The sequence below is a fragment of the Eretmochelys imbricata genome, chromosome 1 (assembly GCF_965152235.1).
Source record: "Eretmochelys imbricata isolate rEreImb1 chromosome 1, rEreImb1.hap1, whole genome shotgun sequence".
In the NCBI taxonomy this organism is placed as follows: domain Eukaryota; kingdom Metazoa; phylum Chordata; order Testudines; family Cheloniidae; genus Eretmochelys; species Eretmochelys imbricata.
Window position 1 is genome coordinate 306,120,356 of NC_135572.1, and position 23,371 is coordinate 306,143,726.

The 23,371-nt window shown below is 42.3% G+C and overlaps 1 protein-coding gene across 1 annotated transcript in view; it reads right to left on the reverse strand.

The window, feature by feature from the left end:
- Positions 1-23,371, reverse strand: part of CNTN1 (contactin 1) — a 200,243-nt gene that overhangs the window by 55,034 nt on the left and 121,838 nt on the right. The window contains 3 exon segments of the mRNA XM_077807776.1: positions 4,454-4,557; positions 15,363-15,597; positions 20,144-20,214. Of these exon segments, the coding sequence (XP_077663902.1) occupies positions 4,454-4,557; positions 15,363-15,597; positions 20,144-20,214 (410 nt within the window).

Here is a 23,371-nt window from a genome sequence, read left to right on the forward strand (position 1 = left end):
GACTGCCAGGGGCTCGTTTTTTGGTATAATCTGATTTGTTAAGTGCATGTTTTAGCTAGGGATGGTGAACACACTAAGGCTTTTGTTGATCACTGGACAGCTGCCCAAACTCCTTGAATCCCTCTCACCTGGGAGAAACTTTCTATATTCCTCCAATTCATCTACATTCTGTACAACTAGTGTATAATAAAATAAGTAATATAGAGATGTTAAACAAGTTGAGCGAGAAAAAGGAATGAAACTTTAAGCCACTCCACCGAGATGCGGATCAAATCCCTTGCAGGAATAAGATAATTTAAAAATTAAATTAACCTAAATCCCAAATACATTGAATCTTGGTTCAAATGACTTAGATTTAACTACGGTGACAATGTGATTTGTATGTATTAAACTCAGACGGCTGTACAGCTTTTCTCTACCTATCTACTTAGGATACAAACATGACTATATATTTGGGTCATGATAATTATTTCTGGAAACCATGAATTATTCCCTTGAGTGCTGAGACACTAATACTGCCCCCTTTACAAAATCCGTGGGTCTCCTGTATACTTCAAATACTTTAAATGTCTATGGAGCACTTGATTGCTACTCTTTTTCCTCTTCCCTGGTCATTCTGTACTCTGGTTCAATTAAAGTAATATGCAAAATTACATCCTTCATTGCCACCAGCTTGTTCAGTAGCCCAGTCTGTTCATTAAATTTGCATCACAAACTGAATTTTTTCATTTTTGGCAGCCGGTATCAAGTGGAGTGCCCCAAGGGTCGGTCCTGGGGCCGGTTTTGTTCAATATCTTCATAAATGATCTGGAGGATGGTGTGGATTGTACCATCAGCAAGTTTGCAGATGACACTAAACTGGGAGGAGAGGTAGATACGCTGGAGGGTAGGGATAGGATACAGAGGGACCTAGACAAATTGGAGGATTGGGCCAAAAGAAATCTGATGAGGTTCAACAAGGACAAGTGCAGAGTCCTGCACTTAGGACGGAAGAATCCCATGCACCGCTACAGACTAGGGACCGAATGGCTTGGCAGCAGTTCTGCAGAAAAGGACCTACGGGTTACAGTGGACGAGAAGCTGGGTATGAGTCAACAGTGTGCCGTTGTTGCCAAGAAGGCCCATGGCATTTTGGGATGTATATGTAGGGGCATTGCCAGCAGATCGAGGGACGTGATCATTCCCCTCTATTCAACACTGGTGAGGCCTCATCTGGAGTACTGTGTCCAGTTTTGGGCCCCACACTACAAGAAGGATGTGGAAAAATTGGAAAGAGTCCAGCGGAGGGCAACAAAATGATTAGGGGACTGGAACACATGAGTTATGAGAGAGGCTGAGGGAACTGGGGATGTTTAGTCTACAGAAGAGAAGAATGAGTGGGGATTTGATAGCTGCTTTCAACTACCTGAAAGGGGGTTCCAAAGAGGATGGCTCTAGATTGTTCTCAGTGGTAGCAGATGACAGAACAAGGAGTAATGGTCTCAAGTTGCAGTGGGGGAGATTTAGGTTGGATATTAGGAAAAACTTTTTCACTAGGAGGGGGTGAAACACTGGAATGCGTTACCTAGGGAGGTGGTGGAATCTCCTTCCTTAGAAGTTTTTAAGGTCAAGCTTGACAAAGCCCTGGCTGGGATGATTTAATTGGGGATCGGTCCTGCTTTGAGCAGGGGATTGGACTAGATGACCTCCTGAGGTCCCTTCCAACCCTGATATTCTACGACTCTATGATTAAAAGATTTTGGGTCAAATTCCTGGGCTCAGTTCCTTCTTTTTTGTGGTGTCCTAGATCTATCCAAGTTGGAATCCCCAGGGTGAGGGACTCCTCAGTGGGCACTGCCAGTTTTGTGCCAACACAACTCCAGCTCTCACTGGAAGGGTTGAGCCCAGACTGAGGAGGGGGTTGTCTGATAATCTCTGGCCCAGTGGGGGGCCATTGCATTCCATTATAGATGAGCACAGCCTGCAAATCCTTAGGTTCAGGGAAACACCCTTGTGGTCCCGTGCCTCTGGTGTGCCCAGATGATACTGCACAGCAGAAAACCTAACCCTTTGTAAGCATGGGAGAGAGATTTTTACAACTATCAAGAAAGAAGTCCTATATAATCCTTGTCTGGGTTTGACATGAAAAAGAGTATAGAAATATTCTTTATAATAACAGAACAAATATTTTATGGTGGCCAGTTGCACAACACAAGCATGCTACAAAATAAAGCAGCAATAAAGCTTAAGTACTAGAATCATGGAATTTGCAACCAAATCTTTCATATTTATCTATGTCGTTTCCAAGAAATATGACTAAAGCTACAAAATCCTATTTTATTTTACTCATTTAATATACTTTATTGATATTAGCAAGGAGACTTAGTGCCTAGTTAAAAAAAAAACCCACAAAACAGTTTCATAACCATAAACCCGTATAATAAAAGCCAAACAATACATTTACTACATGTAAGAAGCAGGAAATATAAATACCCACTAGAACTGTATGTACTGAGCAGCTTTTTTTTCAAGATTAGATGACAAGAACTCATAAATCTTGCATTCTCTGTATGGAGGGAGGTAGTTCATATTTTAGCTTTCATTTAGGTCTGAGCTGAGTAATGGCAAAATTTATCAGTTCACACTCATCACTGCTAGTGCAGTAGTCATGAGAGCTTGCATTAGTGTCAAGAAAACCTGACTCCTCCTGGTGTGAAAAGGCTAGTATCACAGGTAAAATGCCTTCAACTACTTTTCTCTCAGGTTTCAGAGTAACAGCCGTGTTAGTCTGTATTCGCAAAAACAAAAGGAGTACTTGTGGCACCTTAGAGACTAACCAATTTATCTGAGCATAAGCTTTCGTGATGCTGCGTTGCAGCTGGTGAAGTGAACTGTAGATCACGAAAGCTTATGCTCAAATAAATTGGTTAGTCTCTAAGGTGCCACAAGTCCTCCTTTTCTTTTTACTTTTCTCTCAGTATCCCCAACTCTTCGGCTCCTGAATACATGGTGCCAGTTAGGTCTTTTAGAGAGCATTTTTCAGGGAATGTGAAGGATTAAAATGAAAAGGAGAAAGTATTCTGATTTAACTAGGGATTTTTAGAAATTGTATTAGAAATGGACAATAAGGCAAATAAATAAATAAATAAATAAATAAAATCCGAGAGTATGCACTCCAGTTTTTAAACAACTTTACTTTGATCAAATTAGCCTTCTTCCAGGCCTGGATTAAGACAATTCAGGACAGAGACCTCCCTGTAGCTCTGTCCTGTGATCCTGCCCCCATGCCGTAGCTCCACCACTACCCTTCACTGGCAGTGAAAAGGTTCCTCCTCCCCTCCCCCGTAGGATGATACCTCCTTCTCCCATCATGAGCAGCAGGGGGGGCCACCCATATTCCCCCCAACAGCTGATGTACATCTGCTTGGGTAGGTAGGCTGGGACACACACAGAATCCTCTGCTGAGGTGATGTTGATGAGCCCGCCCCCAGAGCAGTGGATCTTGGAATTAACACCCCACTGGGATTCACAGGGCAACGGACACCTCTAATTGACACCTTCTATGAGGCTTGATTCTGCATTTGCACATGCTCTTTTTGCAGCATGTAGGTAAATATCATACATCGGACAATTAAAATTGCAAAGCAAGTCATTAACTTAGTAAGACCCAAATCCTTTTCTCAGAGCACAGCTGAAGTAAACAGACTGTATGCAGCAGAGTTCTCCAGCAGCTACTGTGTATGTGCAGGAAGAAACCCACTCTCTGCTGGGCTGCTCCATGACCACTTCTGCATCTAAACAGCTCTCTAGCTGTTGTGCCTGTTTTTTGCAGGAGAGTAAGAAAAGGTTTTGCTGGTAGATTTGAGTTGTTGTGGACCCAGTGGCCCTACCCTGTTCCCAAATCATTCCTTCTTGCTAGGGTGCACCAATGCTGGATGGCAAGCAGAAGATGCAGACAGACTCCCTCAAATCCCGTTCCACCCTGCACATTAAAATCACAGGATTCTGCATCTTCTACTGACTATATACAGGCTGCAGCATCTGTTTCCAAGGTACTATAAATTCTCGGGGCCATTCGTTACTTACAAGTCTGTTTCTGCACTGACAAAGACATTACAGTGTACAGCAAATATTTGCACACAAAACTTATTCTGAACACATTTTGAGACATTTATGGGCCAGATCCTTTACTGGTGTAAACTGGCAAAGTTCTTCTATGGAGTTCTGAAGATTTCTATGGAACTATCTCAACTTACACAAGTAGGGGAATCTGACCAAAAGTCTTGTATTTTAATATCAAAAAATTATATGTTATATGAAACATCTAATAGGTAGAGAATCAAATTTGTACAGCAAACATCAATTAATGCTGAGCATTAAGAGCTAAATGTGACAGTGTGTATTGCCCGTGCATAATCAATTACTGTGTTTCAATGAATGTGAAGATATTTATAAGTGTCACTGCTGAGCTCACCTGATATCCTTCAACAGATTGCTCAAAAACATGCTCCCAGGAAACGGAGATTTCAGAAGACGATAAGACTTTTACATTCACATTTCTAGGCCTTTCACTTGGAGCTGGAAATGGAAAACATTCAATCCCATCAAGTGCATTGTTATATTTACTTGCATGGTCTTTTCTCATTGTAATATTTCATATTATTTTCTCATTTTCAAAAGGCCAAGTCCTGAGGTCTTTAACCTGTTTTACTTAGCTCTTACTTAGGTAAACTCTAATTTCACTGGGTATTTGTTTGAGACAGGACTGAGAAAAAGTGGAGTAAGGATCTCAGGATTAGGCCCATATTAATTATTTATTAGCTTTAGCAGGTTCCAAAGTGAAAGTTTAATAAACTAAAAATAGGCTCAAATAAAAACAGAACCAAAAAATCAGTGATCTTTTACTTAGCTTGTATAGTGCTTCTCATATTAAAAACTGTAGGCTACATTTTCAAAGTCAATTGCATGCAAATATTTATTTGCTTCTTATGCATGCAGATATAACATACATTATGTGCATGCAAGTCAGATAATTATGATGCAGTGGGCTAGTTGTGTGTCTAACTGACCACACAGGTGCATTCATATCAGGTATTTGTGCATGTAAATTGGACACATGCAAATGTTTATGTGTGCTTAACTTTAAAAATCTGACCTTGCATTGCCAAATGCACAATTCAGACCATTTTAATGTGAAAAGTTTTTTTTATTTAAAAATTAACTTGTAGTGCCTAAAACAATAGGTGCTAGTTTAGTTAGAAGAAGCTGCCAATTTCACTCTATTGCTTGCATTTAAAAGGAGTTAATGAATGTAAAAATGCATAAACAGGCCACATAATCTATGAAAGATTCAATTTTTCAAGCTAAGATCAGTTCCTCTTTTATGGGTCTTTTGAAACAAGTTGCAACAGACAGCCACTGCTGCCTCAGCACAGGAAAGCTTTCATACATTTAATCTGCCAACTGGGCATCAAGTCAACTATGTATCAAAACAGCCACTATTCAGAAAAAAAAAATCAGTTACATTTCTTATAAGAAGTATCTAAGGTAACAAAATAATCTTATGTGCAAAGTTACTCTTCTTAATTGTCTTTCAATAATAGTTAATAATTGAAATTTATAACTTTTTAAAAAAAATGCACTGATACTACGGCTATTTTCTCAACTACAAACATTTAAGTAAGCACAAAGACCACAATCTAAAGTTTTAGTACTAAGTGTGACTAGTGCTAATGCAATTTCATTACATACATGTTTGCATGAAACACATGGAAGCACAGAATAAAAGTAGTGCACTAAAATGAATAAAGATGTCTAGGATTATAATTAGACATATATATAGCTTTATGATAAAACACATAACTCAGTAGCAATGAACGTACAGATCATGATTATGTAGCTTTGCAATCTCTAGCAACACATTCGATAAGTTCCCTTAACTGTCTGTAACCTTTTCATTTGCTGAATCATAGCTGTGCAGACATTAGAGATGGAAAAGACCAGGTTATCTTGTCCATCTCCATGCCAATGCAAGATTGCTTCCCGTTCTACCATTTAGTAGTGCTTTGTCCAATGCCCAAGATTTAAATGCCCAAGTCACAGGGCTTCCATCATTTCCCTTGGGCCAAATAGTTCTTACTGTCAGGGTGATTATCTTCATGAGACAATCTAAATGTTACCTTTCATATTTCATCCTCTTAAGCTTATTTATGGCCCCTTCAATAATACTAATTTTGCTTCTTATTTGGTATTTACACTCTAATTTTTTTGCAGACACTCCATTTTCACATTACAGTTCAAATACACGACATCCACTCCATTTGTCATTTTCCAATTCTGTAATTCTACCAATAAAAAAAAGCAATTCAGTTTGCCTCACAAGATGTATTCTTTACCAAAAACATTCTGCTTATCGCTCATAGTTCAGTTATTCTATAAAGGAAACTTTGTGGAATTAGGTGCTGTCAGGGCAGTGAGAGGGTAAACTCCATATGGCTCTGTGTAGGGTAGAGCTACAGGGAATCTTCACAACTATACAAGTCCAAATGCCTACAGGGATCTCAGGAACACATGGTATGCACTGCCTCTTGCTACACCTATTGGAAAGGTGTATGCTGGGTTACACTGCAGTCCCTGCTTATTGATGTGCTGCGTGGACAGGGACATGGCTGTGCACAGATGCATTCTCCTTTGGGGCAGCTAATGTTGTAGACAATGTTTGAAGCTCCCTGACACCCTCAGCGCAAGTTTGGGTCCCTTCTGTCCTGGTGCTCTAGGGAAGGAAGGAGTTTCTTTGTAACCTCAGCCCCTTTAGTGGCTGCAATGGGTATAATTTGACCTTGAAAACTTAGCCCTGGTCTACACTAGGACTTTAGGTCGAATTTAGCAGCATTAAATCGATGTAAACCTGCACCCATCCACACGATGAAGCCCTTTATTTCGACTTAAAGGGCTCTTAAAATCGATTTCCTTACTCCACCCCGACAAGTGGATTAGCGCTTAAATTGGCCTTGCCGGCTCGAATTTGGGGTACTGTGGACACAATTCGACGGTATTGGCCTCCGGGAGCTATCCCAGAGTGCTCCATTGTGGCCGCTCTGGACAGCACCCTCAACTCAGATGCACTGGGCAGGTAGACAGGAAAAGAACCGCGAACTTTTGAATCTCATTTCCTGTTTGGCCAGCGTGGCAAGCTGCAGGTGACCATGCAGACCTCATCAGCACAGGTGACCATGATGGAGTCCCAGAATCACAAAAGAGCTCCAGCATGGACCGAACGGGAGGTACGGGATCTGATCGCTGTATGGGGAGAGGAATCCGTGCTATCAGAACTCCGTTCCAGTTTTCGAAATGCCAAAACCTTTGTCAAAATCTCCCAGGGCATGAAGGACAGAGGCCATAACAGGGACCCGAAGCAATGCCGCGTGAAACTGAAGGAGCTGAGGCAAGCCTACCAGAAAACAAGAGAGGCGAACGGCCGCTCCGGGTCAGAGCCCCAAACATGCCGCTTCTATGATGAGCTGCATGCCATTTTAGGGGGTTCAGCCACCACTACCCCAGCCGTGTTGTTTGACTCCTTCAATGGAGATGGAGGCAATACGGAAGCAGGTTTTGGGGACGAAGAAGATGATGATGATGATGAGGTTGTAGATAGCTCACAGAAAGCAAGCGGAGAAACCGGTTTTCCCGACAGCCAGGAACTGTTTCTCACCCTGGACCTGGAGCCAGTACCCCCCGAACCCACCCAAGGCTGCCTCCTGGACCCAGCAGGCGGAGAAGGGACCTCCGGTGAGTGTACCTTTTAAAATACTATACATGGTTTATGAAAGGATTACTTTGCCCTGGCATTCACGGTTCTCCTGGATGTACTCCCAAAGCCTTTGCAAAAGGTTTCTGGGGAGGGCAGCCTTATTGCCTCCTTCATGGTAGGACACTTTACCACTCCAGGCCAGTAACACGTACTCAGGAATCATTGTACAACAAAGCATTGCAGTGTTTGTTTGCTGGCGTTCAAACAACATCCGTTCTTTATCTCTCTGTGTTATCCTCAGGAGAGTGATATATAATTCATGGACACCTGGTTGAAATAGAGTGCTTTTCTTCAGGGGACACTCAGAGGAGCCCATTCCTGCTGGGCTGTTTGCCTGTGGCTAAACAGAAATGTTCCCCGCTGTTAGCCACAGGGAGTGGGGAGGGTTGAGGGGGTAGCCACGCGGTGGGGGGAGGCAAAATGCGACCTAGTAACGAAAGCACATGTGCTATGTATGTAATGTTAACAGCAAGGTTTACCCTGAAAGAGTGTAGCCACTGTTTTATAAAATGTGTCTTTTTAAATACCGCTGTCCCTTTTTTTTTCTCCACCAGCTGCATGTGTTTCAATGATCACAGGATCTTCTCCTTCCCAGAGGCTAGTGAAGATTAGAAAGAAAAAAAAACGCACTTGAGATGAAATGTTCTCTGAGCTCATGCTGTCCTCCCACACTGACAGAGCACAGATGAATGCGTGGAGGCAAATAATGTCAGAGTGCAGGAAAGCACAAAATGACTGGGAGGAGAGGTGGCGGGCTGAAGAGAGTAAGTGGCGGGCTGAAGACAGGGCTGAAGCTCAAATGCGGCGGCAGCGTGATGAGAGGAGGCAGGATTCAATGCTGAGGCTGCTGGAGGACCAAACCAGTATGCTCCAGTGTATGGTTGAGCTGCAGCAAAGGCAGCTGGAGCACAGACTGCCACTACAGCCCCTGTGTAACCAACCGCCCTCCTCCCCAAGTTCCATAGCCTCCACACCCAGACGCCCAAGAATGCGGTGGGGGGGCCACCGGCCAACCAGCCACTCCACCAGAGAGGATTGCCCAAAAAAAAGAAGGCTGGCATTCAATAAATTTTAAAGTTGTAAACTTTTAAAGTGCTGTGTGGCATTTTCCTTCCCTCTTCCACCACCCCTCTGGGCTACCTTGGTAGTCATCCCCCTATTTGTGTGATGAATAAGTAAAGATATTGAACAACAATGAAGATATTGAAGCAACAATGACTTTATTGCCTCTGCAAGCGGTGATCGAAGGGAGGAGGGGAGGGTGGTTAGCTTACAGGGAAGTAGAGTGAACCAAGAGGCGGGGGGTTTCATCAAGGAGAAACAAACAGAACTTTCACACCGTAGCCTGGCCAGTCATGAAACTGGTTTTCAAAGCTTCTCTGATGTGTACCGTGCCCTCCTGTGCTCTTCTAACCGCCCTGGTGTCTGGCTGCGCGTAACCAGCAGCCAGGCGATTTGCCTCAACCTCCCACCCCGCCATGAACATCTCCCTCTTACTCTCACAGATATTGTGGAGCTCACAGCAAGAAGTAATAACAGTGGGAATATTGGTTTCGCTGAGGTCTAAGCGAGTCAGTAAACTGCGCCAGCGCGCCTTTAAACGTCCAAATGCACATTCTACCACCATTCTGCACTTGCTCAGCCTGTAGTTGAACAGCTCCTGACTACTGTCCAGGCTGCCTGTGTACGGCTTCATGAGCCATGGCATTAAGGGGTAGGCTGGGTCCCCAAGGATACATATAGGCATTTCAACACCCCCAACATGAATGCACTATAAGGTGGGTAGAAAGCTGGCTAGATTGTCGGGCTCAACGGGTAGTGATCAATGGCTCCATGTCTAGTTGGCAGCCGGTATCAAGTGGAGTGCCCCAAGGGTCGGTCCTGGGGCCGGTTTTGTTCAATATCTTCATAAATGATCTGGAGGATGGTGTGGATTGCACTCTCAGCAAATTTGCGGATGATACTAAACTGGGAGGAGTGGTAGATACGCTGGAGGGGAGGAATAGGATACAGAAGGACCTAGACAAATTGGAGGATTGGGCCAAAAGAAATCTGATGAGGTTCAATAAGGATAAGTGCAGGGTCCTGCACTTAGGATGGAAGAATCCAATGCACCGCTACAGACTAGGGACCGAATGGCTAGGCAGCAGTTCTGCGGAAAAGGACCTAGGGGTGACAGTGGACGAGAAGCTGGATATGAGTCAGCAGTGTGCCCTTGTTGCCAAGAAGGCCAATGGCATTTTGGGATGTATAAGTAGGGGCATAGCGAGCAGATCGAGGGACGTGATCGTTCCCCTCTATTCGACATTGGTGAGGCCTCATCTGGAGTACTGTGTCCAGTTTTGGGCCCCACACTACAAGAAGGATGTGGATAAATTGGAGAGAGTCCAGCGAAGGGCAACAAAAATGATTAGGGGTCTAGAACACATGACTTATGAGGAGAGGCTGAGGGAGCTGGGATTGTTTAGTCTGCAGAAGAGAAGAATGAGGGGGGATTTGATAGCTGCTTTCAACTACCTGAAAGGGGGTTCCAAAGAGGATGGCTCTAGACTGTTCTCAATGGTAGCAGATGACAGAACGAGGAGTAATGGTCTCAAGTTGCAGTGGGGGAGGTTTAGATTGGATATTAGGAAAAACTTTTTCACTAAGAGGGTGGTGAAACACTGGAATGCGTTACCTAGGGAGGTGGTAGAATCTCCTTCCTTAGAGGTTTTTAAGGTCAGGCTTGACAAAGCCCTGGCTGGGATGATTTAACTGGGAATTGGTCCTGCTTCGAGCAGGGGGTTGGACTAGATGACCTTCAGGGGTCCCTTCCAACCCTGATATTCTATGATTCTATGATAACAGTTATTTTGTGGTCTGGGAATAAAGTCCCTTCCTGCAACTTTTGAAACAGACCAGAGTTCCTGAAGATGCGAGCGTCATGTACCTTTCCTGGCCATCCCACGCTGATGTTGGTGAAACGTCCCTTGTGATCCACCAGAGCTTGCAGCACTATTGAAAAGTACCCCTTGCGGTTTATGTACGCGGCGGCTTGGTGCTCCGGTGCCAAGATAGGGATATGAGTTCCATCTATGGCCCCACCACAGTTAGGGAATCCCATTGCAGCAAAGCCATCCACTATGACCTGCACATTTCCCAGGGTCACTACCCTTGATATCAGTAGATCTTTGATTGTGTGGTCTACTTGCATCAACAGTAGATTTGCCCACTCCAAATTGATTCCCAACTGACCGGTAGCTGTCTGGCGTTGCAAGCTTCCACAGGGCTATCGCCACTTGCTTCTCAACTGTGAGGGCTGCTCTCATCTTGGTATTCATGCGCCTCAGGGCAGGGGAAAGCAAGTCACAAAGTTCCATGAAAGTGCCCTTACACATGCGAAAGTTTCGCAGCCACTGGGAATCGTCCCAGACCTGCAACACTATGCGGTCCCACCAGTCTGTGCTTGTTTCCCGAGCCCAGAATCGGCGTTCCACAGCATGAACCTGCCCCATTAGCACCATGATGCATGCATTGGCAGGGCCCATGCTTTCAGAGAAATCTCTGTCCATGTTCTGATCACTCACGTGACCGCGCTGATGTCGCCTCCTCGCCCGGTATCGCTTTGCCAGGTTCTGGTACTGCATATACTGCTGGATAATGCGTGTGGTGTTTAATGTGCTCCTAATTGCCAAAGTGAGCTGAGCGGCCTCCATGCTTGCCTTGGTATGGCGTCCGCACAGAAAAAAGGCGCGGAACGATTGTCTGCCGTTGCTCTGATGGAGGGAGGGGCAACTGACGACACGGCTTACAGGGTTGGCTTCAGGGAGCTAAAATCAACAAAGGGGGTGGCTTTACATCAAGGAGTATTTCAGGCAGGACTTCTCGGAGAGTTCCAATAAGAAATGGTGCACCTAAGTTATTGTTCTTATTGGAACAAGGAGGTTAGCCTGGCCTCTGATTGATACATGGCTAGATTTACCTCGCTGCACCTTCTCTGTGAGTGACTGCATGTGACCTAGAGGAATGAGTCCCCTAGACAGGGGAGGAGGCAAATGAGTACAAAACAAATCTGGTCTATTTCTTGTTTTGATCCACTCCATCTATCTTTTACATCTTTGGCTGGCAGCAGATGGTGCAGAAGGACTGCATGCCATCCACATCTCATGGCTGCTCAGCAGAAGATGGTGCAGTACGACTGCTAGCCATCCTCATCTCTTGCCTGCCCGGCAGAAGATGGTACAGTACGACTGCTGGCAATACGTATCGCCTGCCTGCTCACCATAAGACGGTTCAATAGGACTGACTGCAGGACTAAAGAGAATGACCTGGTCAAGTCACTCCAAATTTAGTCCCTGCGCCCATGTCTGCCCAGGCGCTCCCAGCTGACATGGCCAGGAGCACCTCGGACACGATGAGGACGGCTACCAGTCGTACTGCACCGTCTGCTGCCAGAAGGCAATGGGTTGCTGCTACTGTGTAGCGATGCCATACCGCGTCTGCCAGCACCCAGGAGATATACGGTGACGGTTACCTGAGCGGGCTCCATGCTTGCCGTGGTATGGCGTCTGCACAAGTAACTCAGGAAAACAGGCGCGAAATGATTGTCTGCCCTTGCTTTCACGGAGGGAGGGAGGGAAGGGGGGCCTGATGATATGTACCCAGAACCACCCGCGACAATGTTTTAGCCCCATCAGGCATTGGGATCTCAACCCAGAATTCCAATGGGCAGCGGAGACTGCGGGAACTGTGAGATCGCTACCCACAGTGCAATGCTCCGGAAGTCGACTCTAGCCTCGGTACTGTTGAAGCACTCCGCCGAGTTAATGCACTTAATGCACTTAGAGCATTTTCTGTGGGGACACACACACTCGAATATATAAAACCGATTTCTAAAAAACCGACTTCTATAAATTCGACCTTATTCCGTAGTGTAGACATACCTTTAGTGTTTCTCTGTGCAGGTGCAGAGTTATTTTGCTGGGACTAGAGTTATAGGGTGGCAACTACCAAGATTATTTTTCTTTCATTTTCTAAAAGTCAGTACTACTGTTCGTTTGCTTTTCTCTGATTTTTCTGGAGCTACACCTGCTTGCTGCTCCCAAAGTGTTTGGTCACACATGCATGATGGCTCTATTAAATAGCTGAACTCAGAAAACAACACAATTTTGCTGCTATCATATAGGCAGTTTACATATACAACTCAATTAACTTGCAGGTGCATGTTTAATGTTCCTATAACTCAATTAAGTTGCAGGTGCATGTTTAATGTTCCTATTATTAATTTTTGCTTGTAATAGTTTTTTTTGTCTAGAAGAAACACATTTAGCACTTCACTAACAGGCCTGGAAACTTACAAGTCAGATGTGGACAATGTTCTTAGAAATGAAGGGATACTGAAATGCTAATTGGGTATCAGCAACATATTAATTCATTTACACTATTATAACAATAATCATTCTTTTCCTGCAGCGGCTGTTAAAGATGATATCCTAAGGTACACTTTTCTGATAACTAGGATCAGTATTAATCACATTAGCTAAGTGTTGCTAGTGTGGACCCTCAATTAACATAAGAAACAAAAGGGTCTATTCTATGTTTCTCTCTCGGTGTGGACGATTTGTATACAAAGTTCCCATTAGTGTTAATGGGAGGTACAAGCATAAATCTGTGAAGTACACTGAGATGAGAATGGAGTCTGAAGTGTGAGAATGTGGCCTTGTTATCTGGTCCCACCTCTTGGCTCTTTGCTCTCATTTCAATAGCTGGAGTTCTGTTTTGGTGAAGCAGATTCTGTTCTACAACATGAAAAATTTGAGCAATTCTTTACAGTTCTGTTTTGTATTTCTGGCAGCAGACATTATAGTGTAATGTTTTTGTTATACATTATTGCCCATATTATTCTGCTCTAAGGTTTACCTTTTTCTAATGCTTTCTTCCACTCAGCATAGGAAATGACATTTCTAACTGAAATCCTGCAGATTGCTGAATTTGAAATAATTCCAGGAAGGATTAAGGAAAAGGTTTAGTCAAATGTCAAAGGGGTTTTCATTTAATTATTCACCTGATTGCTTTAATGTCTAAACTGGAATAAAAGAGCATGGAAGAGTTAATTTATAATAAGTATTAGAATTTGAACAGGCTTGAAAACTTAACCAAATTAATCATTCCTCTGCAGTAGTATGCTTAAATACCACAGCTGTTATATTAAGACTGATAGGATTTACCACCACCAGTTAACGAGCAAAAAATATACTCCTACTTTATTTTAGAATAAAGCTGACTACTACTAAAGCATATGTAAAAAGTGTAACGAACAGCATTTTTGCTCCCGTTAGTTCAATTATGAATATCAATCTTATTAACTGAAATATCTGAAATCCTTTGCCACTAACTGTCCTAGACAGTTTTGGACAGTAATTCTCACTAAAAACTCACCTGTGTATTACAAGATAGCAAGAGTGGTTTCTTTTTTTAAAAGTGAATGATTTTAAATTTAATTTGAGTACTTATTTTCTAGTTTTCCTTAGCAAGACATAACAATTCACCTTTCAGTGTCTGTATCGATCATACTGCATTGGTGAGGATGACCCAAACAGGACTGTTGTCTGAAACATGGCATTGTGATACAACAAATGTGGAAGGAGGCGCTTCTTTTTCCCAATTCCCCAAATCATTCGTTTTTAACTAGCTGTACAAAGGTTCAGAATGGGTATTTGCTATGTGAATTTCTTTGTGGGTTAAAACAACGAGGAGTCCTTGTGGCACCTTAGAGACTAATAGATTTATTTGGGCATAAGCTTTCGTGGGCTAGAACCCACTTCATCAGATGCATGGAGTGGAAAATACAGGAGCAGGTATAAATACATGAAAAGATATGAATTGCCTTACCAAGTGTGAGGTTAGTCTAATGAGACAATTCAATTCACAGCAGGATACCAAGGGAGGAAAAATAACTTTTGAAGTGGTAATGAGAGTGGCCTATTTCAGACAGTTGACAAGAAGGTGTGAGTAACAGTAGGTTGTTAGTTCAGAAAACAAGTTACCATGCAGTGCTATTCTGCCCATCATGGGCACTGTCCTACAGTTCTTCATGTGGGGTATGTCTACACTGCAGCTAGTAGTATGCTTCCCAGGGCAGATAGACAGACATGCGCTAGCTCTGCTTAAACTAGATGCTAAAAATAGCAGTATGGCTGCGGCGCAGGCAGGGACTCAGGCTAGCTGCCCAAGTACAATCTCATGCAGCCCACTGGATAGGTACTTAGGCAACTAGCTCAAGCCGCTGCCCATGGCCCCACTGCCATTTTTAGCATGCTAGCACAAGCAGAGCTGGCACCTGTCAGTCTACCTGCACTGGGAAGCACAATCCCAGCTGTATACAGCATAGACATACTCTTAGACAAACTCTCATGGGAGTTTTGCGTGAGTAAGAAGTTCAGGAGTGATGGCCAAGAATGACCCTATTCATTGAAGGTACTTCCTGCTGAATCCTGCTACAGTTAATTTCACTTCCCCTGATCCTGGTCCCCTTTACTTTGTTAGTGCTGGATCAGGCCCTTATTGTAGATTTTAATATGTAAACTTTACTCACCATCTTGTGCTGAATAAATGATGGCAACAAGGCTGAATGGTCCATCCCCTTTGTTGTTAAATGCTTTCACTTTTACTTGAAACTTTGTTGAGGGGGGCAGAGAGTCATCTTTGTGCACATATCGGCCAATATCAGGATTGGTAACTGTAACTCTTCTCCATTCCTTTTCACCGAATGGTTTAAAGGCTACTATGTAACCAAAATTCTTGCCAAAGTGGTACTCTCTTGACAAAGGCTGAAGAGACAAAAGACTAAGAATTAACATTTTATGGTTAACCAGTGGATCACTAATTAGAAGTTTAAAAACATTTATCCACATATAAATTGCAAAAATATTGCATTGAAATTACATTCTCTGATTTGCTTCCATCAACTTCAAAAGTACACCATCTCCATCACTGACTACATCTGGTAATAATAAGATTCAAGTTCAACTTTTGCTTTTGATCCAGTACTACAGAAATGCATGTCATGCTGTCTCCAACTAGAGAAGGCTAAGATGATTTTGTTCTAAAACTATATTCAGCTGAAGCCAGCAAAAGATACCTTTTTAAGAAATGATGAGTGACAATGAGTATGTAACACAGACTCTGTGTGTGTGTGCATGTGTGAGAAGGACAGAGAGAGTGAGTGTGTAGCTCACAGATGTCATCACAGGCTCCAGACACAAACAATTAATAATGGATTCATACCCGCCATCACAAATATCCTTATAATGATTTATTTCCCATACTAAGGGGTAATGGCAAATTCTCAGTTAGAGCAGGTAATGTGCTATCCATTCAACTGCTTTAGCATCAGTGTTGCCAGACTTTCACTCCCTAAAGACTTCACACATTCCTCAGACCCACATGGACTACCATCAGTCATCTTTATGGCACCCTGTTGGGCCCTACTCATGTCACTGATCAGCGATGCTTCTGGCTGAATCAGGGTAACACTTCTGGAAGACTTATCCAAGGCGACCGTCCATGGATTCTGAAGTAGAGACTCCGATCATTCTAGATGTAAAGAGACAGGATCCTATTGCCATTGGCTGGGTTCTTCCTCTGGCTGTTCAGCAACAGACATGGAGCAGACTCAGATTAATAGAGCTACAAGCTTTATTTACCATTTATTTGATTTCTGTGTGAACCTGAAGGCTGAGCAGAGGCTGATGTCTTTGAGAGTAGCCCCCTGCTCCACCCTTTTTTGCCCTCCAAACCCATCAGAGTCTCTCCTGCATAGAACATCCATGCAAGGGCTGATGTGAGGAGCAATGGACCTGCAGCAGTGTAACAGCTGGGAATATATTATGTTCAGGTTTTACACTGCTGTCCATTACTATATCATCCACTCAATGGACACTCTGGGTCAGATTTTTTAGAATTAAAAATAGTTTTAAATGGAATGGGCAGAAAACACAAATTCTATTTTATGGAGGATTTTGAGATTCTGAAATTTGTTTTAATTCTGAAACATGGAAAGAGTGCCATGCTTTGTTGTTTTATTCCCTGTCTTGGGTTACCACTGTTAGCTGTTAGCATGTACAGTATCTTCATCCTTGTAGCATTTCAGATATAATAAACCAGGACCAGACGGGATCTTCGTTCCTTCATCTTCTCCCCAAATGGGAGAGAGAAAGTGTGAGACTGCATTTTCCACAGGCTATTTGAAGAACTTTAATAATACATCACTTCACTTCTTGACTCCTTTTCCTGTGTACTTGTAGTTGGAAGTGCCCACAATTCTTCACCAGTCCTTCTAGTCCATTGCACAGGTTCGTAGGTCTTAGGGTTCCAGACCTTTTTGTTTCAAACTACACTTGACAAAGTCTTTCCTTTGTATCCTCAGTCTTCCACATGCTTTCTTGCTGTCTCTTGCTTCCACTTTATTTGCTGCTCATTCTTCTCCCATTCTTATCACACGTGCACTCTCCAGCCTATCTATCACTGGAAGTCCCAAGTTCATCATGCCCATGATTTCTTCCCTGCCCCCTCTGTTTACCATCTGCTTGTTGCCATGCTCCTCCATTTATTATTTTCTCCTACTTGTATCTTCTTTTTTTCCAACTTCGTAAGACCCACTATTTCCAAACCATAGAGCAGGCAGGGACGAACACACGGAGCATACTCTTTTCCTTTCAATTTGTTGCTTAATCTTTGGTCCCACAGTACTCCTGCCACATTTTTTTCACATTGGGTTCTTCCTTTCAATTCTACAGATCTCTCCGATGGCACTAAGGGTACTTCCCAAGTACACAAATTTTCTTCTGCTCCTGCAGCGTCAATCAACAGCTCTTCTTCCCCCTTCTCTACTTTCATAATGTTCGGGTTTTTTGTGTTTACCTTCAAACACAGATGCCCATTCTGATATCATATTGTCCAGTTCCTCTTTTACGATCAGATAGTCAGCATAAATGTTACGTTGAAATAAGTAGCTATACATTGCTGAACGCCAGGCAATATCCACCAATTCTAGCCCTCAAAAGAGAATGGGAAAGGCTGTCCATGAAGAGAAATGGAGAAAGGCTATGGCCAAATGAAAGACCACTTCTAGTCCTCCACCTCTGCACTTCCTTTGAAACAAGATCTCGAAGAGCTCTGGCTGGATCCCTGAATATCTCACAAAAGCCGAGATTATGAATCTGAAAATGCTATAGGTGTTGGCAGCCATATACCCTGTCTCATATTTGGTTCTCGTGCTATTAATTATGACATTATTGGAATAGTATATGCAAATGTGAGTACATTTCTGGGAACAAATACCCTTACCTAAGTCACTCTGTGCTATGTCAGGTGGGCACAGCAAATCTAACCTTAATAGAAAAAAAAACACCCCTTGATAGTTATGCTAGTGGAAAGTTGGATATTCCTGAGAAACAGAAACTCTGCCCACCTAGTTTTAATGGTTAAATGAACTACCTATTACAGAACTGCTGGAAAAACTGACATTCGCTAAGAGAAATAATTGGAATATAAATCTATTTGGGGCCATTAGAAAGAACTAAATGATCTTAGATTTCAGATCTTGCATTAGTCATTATCCTCCTGGTCATAATTTTTTTTTAAATTTAGTCATAGCTTGCAATTATGCAAGTCTCCCTGATGCCAGCACTGCCATGAATACAGGTCTTTACATGCAGTGCAAAATGTATCATTCTTAATCTTTCTCTGAGACAACAGTGTGTATGTCAATATTTTAAAACTAATCTGTCTTGCTCAACTGTGCTTTGCATGTGTTTTTATTTGATTCTCTCTATTCAAAGAGCAATTAAAAACAAAATGAAAATAATAGGAATGGTATATTGTCTAAATGACTGTCTACTGGTATTGAGAAAGATATCTTGAAAACCAATTTTTACAGAATGTTGAAGTTTTCTTTTTTTAAACTTAAGTACAAAAAACACCTTTCTCCCAAATTTGTGGCTAGTTATAACTGTCACATTTGACAGACTCCTACCAAGGGGTTTAGTAACCCTAAAATACAGCATTCCACATATACATACTCATGCACAGGTGCAATATGCATACTTTTTTAAACAAACCTGTATTTTCTTAAAGGAGCATCCTTGCTAGGACAATAAAGCAGATGCTGTCAGTCCTAAGTAGGCTTTATGTACTGATTAATCAAAGAGAAAGCATTCTTAGTAGTAGAGGTACATACAGTATGAGCTACATCTGACATATCAACCATTCCTAAAGAAACAAAGATTATATTTTTCACTCTCCATATGATGTTGGGCAAGTGACTAGAAGGGACAATGACAGCAAGATAACTTTGGTTACTTTTTAAAAGTGTAACTTTGTGGCCTCCGATTGCTGGAGGCAAGTATAAACTTCCACAACTCTTTCTTTTACTATATCAAGGAAGGAACTTCTTTCTTTCCCATACTTCATCCTCTGTAGCTTCTTCTTAACTTCTCAGCTCTCCTTTCCATCCCATCCATCTTTAGTTTACGTATGATCTTCCTCTCCCCTGCTTTCTTATCCTCTTCTGCTCCATTTTTTCCCTTCTTCCCATTTTCTTGCCTTTCTTCTCTTCATTCCCTGTTTTCAACCTTTACTTCTCTGGCTCTCTTTTTCATTGACTGGGCATTTCCAGAAGACTTTTTTTTTTCCAGTGGGTGGAATATTCCAAAGAATTGCTCCAGCCCCAGAAGGAAAACCGTAATACTACATATTCCTACAGTCGACTTTCTAAAGACAGAATATCATGCAGCCACCACTTATTGTGTCTGCAATTTACAAAAAGCTTCGTTTACTGTGAAGCTTTTCTAACACTCAGTGTCATTCTCCAACTCTGCATTCCACTCCAGTTGCAGCTAAGTGTGTGATGTGAGAAGAGCCCATAATTAAAGCTAAAGAGTTCAGCAATGTAGCTGTTAAAACATTTAAGTGAACCTGCTTACTGTTTGGGTTGTGGGCTTCAAAATTAGAATAATACTTGATCCAAAGTAAAATTTAAGTCAAAATCCAAATGCTCCTTTTGAAGTTCTAATAAATTAATCTAGTATCTTAGACTCTGCTTCTGTGTTTTAATCTATGCAATATGTGCCCAGAGCATCAGATAGGTGCCTAAAGCTATATTTTATAAAGATAAATAAATAATCTAAAAGCACACATTTTCTCTTCCTTCTTATGTATTTCAAAAGACAAAGACTGCAAACTTACTTACTGTGGGCCCAACCCTGCCTTCTCTGCAGTCAATGGCAAAACTTCCACTGACTTCAGCGGGAAGAGGATCAGACGCTGCATACCCAGCACAGCACATAATCAATGCAGTTTCATTTTGATACTCACCACCCATGTTATTGTCAGCTCTCGGTTACTTCCACCCCCTCCTCCAACATCAGAAGGAGCCACATTAGGAGCTGGAATAACAGAAAAGACAAGCAACATTTTCTCAGACTTCAGAGCTCTCATTCAAGAGAGAACCATTAATTACTAGCAGTGCCAATGAGCCCATATGGCCCACACAATTACAATAATGATAGCCTGTAATAGCTATGAGAGTCTGTGGTCTTGCCAAGACTAACGTATAGCTTTTGCCACAGGAAAAGTGCCAGTTCTCTCCAGTTATGGTAACTAGGCACTGCTGGTAATAACTCTTTCCTGATTTTGGCCATGTTCACATTACTTTTTAAATTGGATATTCAGAAACTGAACACGCCCTTCATAGATCTGAGGAGAAAAGCATTTTATTATTCTTATCTTTGCTCACTGTGTGGTCTTTAAAGACTTATGCCTCCATTCAACAAAGACTTAAACACATGCTTCATTTTACACACTTTGTGAATAGCCCACTGATGTCAATGGATTTATTCACTATACATAGAGTTAAGCACATGGATAAGTCTCTACAGGACAGGGACCTTAGTTCTGTTCTCATTCAGGTCAATGGCAAACTACCATTGATCTGAGTGGGTGGAGGATTGGGACTTAAGGCTCCAGTACTCAAAGTAAATTAAACTTCTGATCGTATATATTGTATTTTTATGTTTCATTTAGAAATATGGAAATTGAAGACTGATATTGTATACTTTGAAAAAAAATCTGCTAAAATTTAATATCTGGGCAGCACCATGGTAAAAAACAGGAAGTTCCTACCATTTCCATTATAATTTACTCCTTTATTTTCACTTGTGTGACACTGACAGCCCTCAATTCCCACTGAATATAGTTGGGGTAAAAGCAAGGTAGTTCTTAAGATGTGCAGGCTCCTTCCTCCCATGGACCTGGTAAGGAAGGTTCCTTGAAACTCATCTCTGCCACGATGACTGCAAAACACTTTCCAAAAGAGAGGCAATTGGTAGTTCTTATTGGACTAAAAATGATAATTTCATTGTTATCTTGTCTGCTCCTGCCCCTTGTTTGTATATCCATCTGTGGTCTTTCATTAATAGGTTGCAAAGTTAAGCACTCTGAAGTTAAGAAATGACAGTTAAGGTTGCCCATACAACCTTAAATATGCTCCCAGTGCATGTGCATTATGACATACAGTAATTCCTCCCTTAATGTTGTAGTTATGTTCCTGAAAAATGCTACTTTAAGCAAAACAATGTTAAGCGAATCCAATTTCTCCATAAGAATTAATGTAAATGGGGGGAGGTTAGGTTCCAGGGAAATTTTTTTCACCAGACAAATATATATATATATATATATATACACACACACACACAGTATAAGTTTTAAACAAATAATGTAATACTGTACACAGCAATGATGATTGTGAAGCTTGGTTGAGGTGGTGAAGTTAGAGGGTGGAAGAGGGTGGGATATTTCCCAGGGAACGCCTTACTGCTAAATGATGAACTAGCATTTGGCTGAGCCTCAAGGGTTAACACATTGTTGTTAATGTAGCCTCACACTCTACAAGGCAGCACAAATGGAGGGAGGGGAGACAGCATGGCAGACAGAGACATACACCCTGTGTGTGTGTGTGAGATAGAGATGTGCATTGCCCCTTTAAGTACACTGACACCACTCTAAGTACATTGCCTTTTTAAGTATATCAGGAAGTGAGATAGGAGCTGCGGCCAGCAAGCTCTCTTCCTCCTGAGCCCTGCCATGTCCCCACCCTGCTCTATATGGAGAAGGGATAAGCAGGGGGCAGAAGCAGGTGGGAGGGGGACACCCTGACATTAACCCTCCTTTCTCCCCCCCACAAAGCAAGCAGAAGGCTCCCGGGAGTAGCTCCAAGGCAGAGGGCAGGAGCAGCACATGGAGTGGGGGGAGGGACAGCTGAACTGCCGACAAGTGATAGCCTGCTGGGTGGCTGCCGCACAGGGAACTTAGGGGAGCAGGGAGCTGATGGGGGGCTTCCGGTCCACAATGGGGAGCTGATGGGGGGCTTCCTGAAAGCAGTGGACAAAGCAGGCGGTTGCCAAACAACGTTATAAGGGAGCATTGTGCAACTTTAAACGAGCATGTTCCCTAATTGATCAGCAACGTAACAACGAAACAACGTTAACCAGGATGAGTTTAAGTGAGGAATTTTCTGTACTTAACTACATCATCACATAGTTTTTTCTCAAGTAATACATGTTATTATCATACATCACATTTTTTCTACTACTTTGTAAGATGCAAGTTGCACACAGAATGACACAAGACTTTACTGGACAAGGCCAGCGCTCTCCCCTATTTAAACAGCTGGCCAACTGGTGCCTTATACAAGGCCAGGTAGGAACTTTATTTTTTCCCCTTTTTAATGTTTTCTTTTGAAAGGAAGACAATGAAATTCAAAAACTAGCATTGAGATGACTTGTAAGTTTGAAAGATCAAGCAGCCCAAATCATACCGGTAGCCTCTGACACCCACTTTGTGCTCACTTAGCACAAGTGTAAATGGCAACCCAAAGTGCAATGCAAGGGATGACTGGGACTAATATATTTATCAATACAACTCAATTAAATGGAGAAGTGCCCAACCTTCATTTTCCTAAAATGAATTGGTTGCAGAGACTTATTGAATTTTAGTGTCTAGGAGCTAAAATATATATAGCTAAATATATATAGCTAACAGGAAAACCCCAAGAAGTCATTATGTAACTTCAGTAGTACTGAACAAAATAAACAGATTTTAATTTAAACTTATCTTAATTACATGTACAACAAGCATGCAGTTAAAAGCAGCCATTAAAATGAAGGCCATATGCACATGGAAGAAAGAGTGAAGGTTCAGAGATGTTTGTGCCACTGACAATTCTCAGATACCACAGTTAAACTTATGCAATGTGTTATCCATTACTCAGATGGCACAGCAGATTAGTAGCAATGTTTGATCCTGTGTCATACTGAGCAGCTGTTCTTTATAATCAAATAATCAAAATATACTAGCATTGGTTCCAAGCTGTGCAATGAAAATACCTAATACCTTAGGGGTCCTATTCAACACACATTAAACTGAAAAGCCACATATAGCGTCTGGTTCCCATATTAGCGTGAGATTCTAAGCAGGAAATTCAGATGGGGGATGGCACCAGTCATCTCTAATAAGTGCCAACTCATGCTAAGAAATACACTTTCT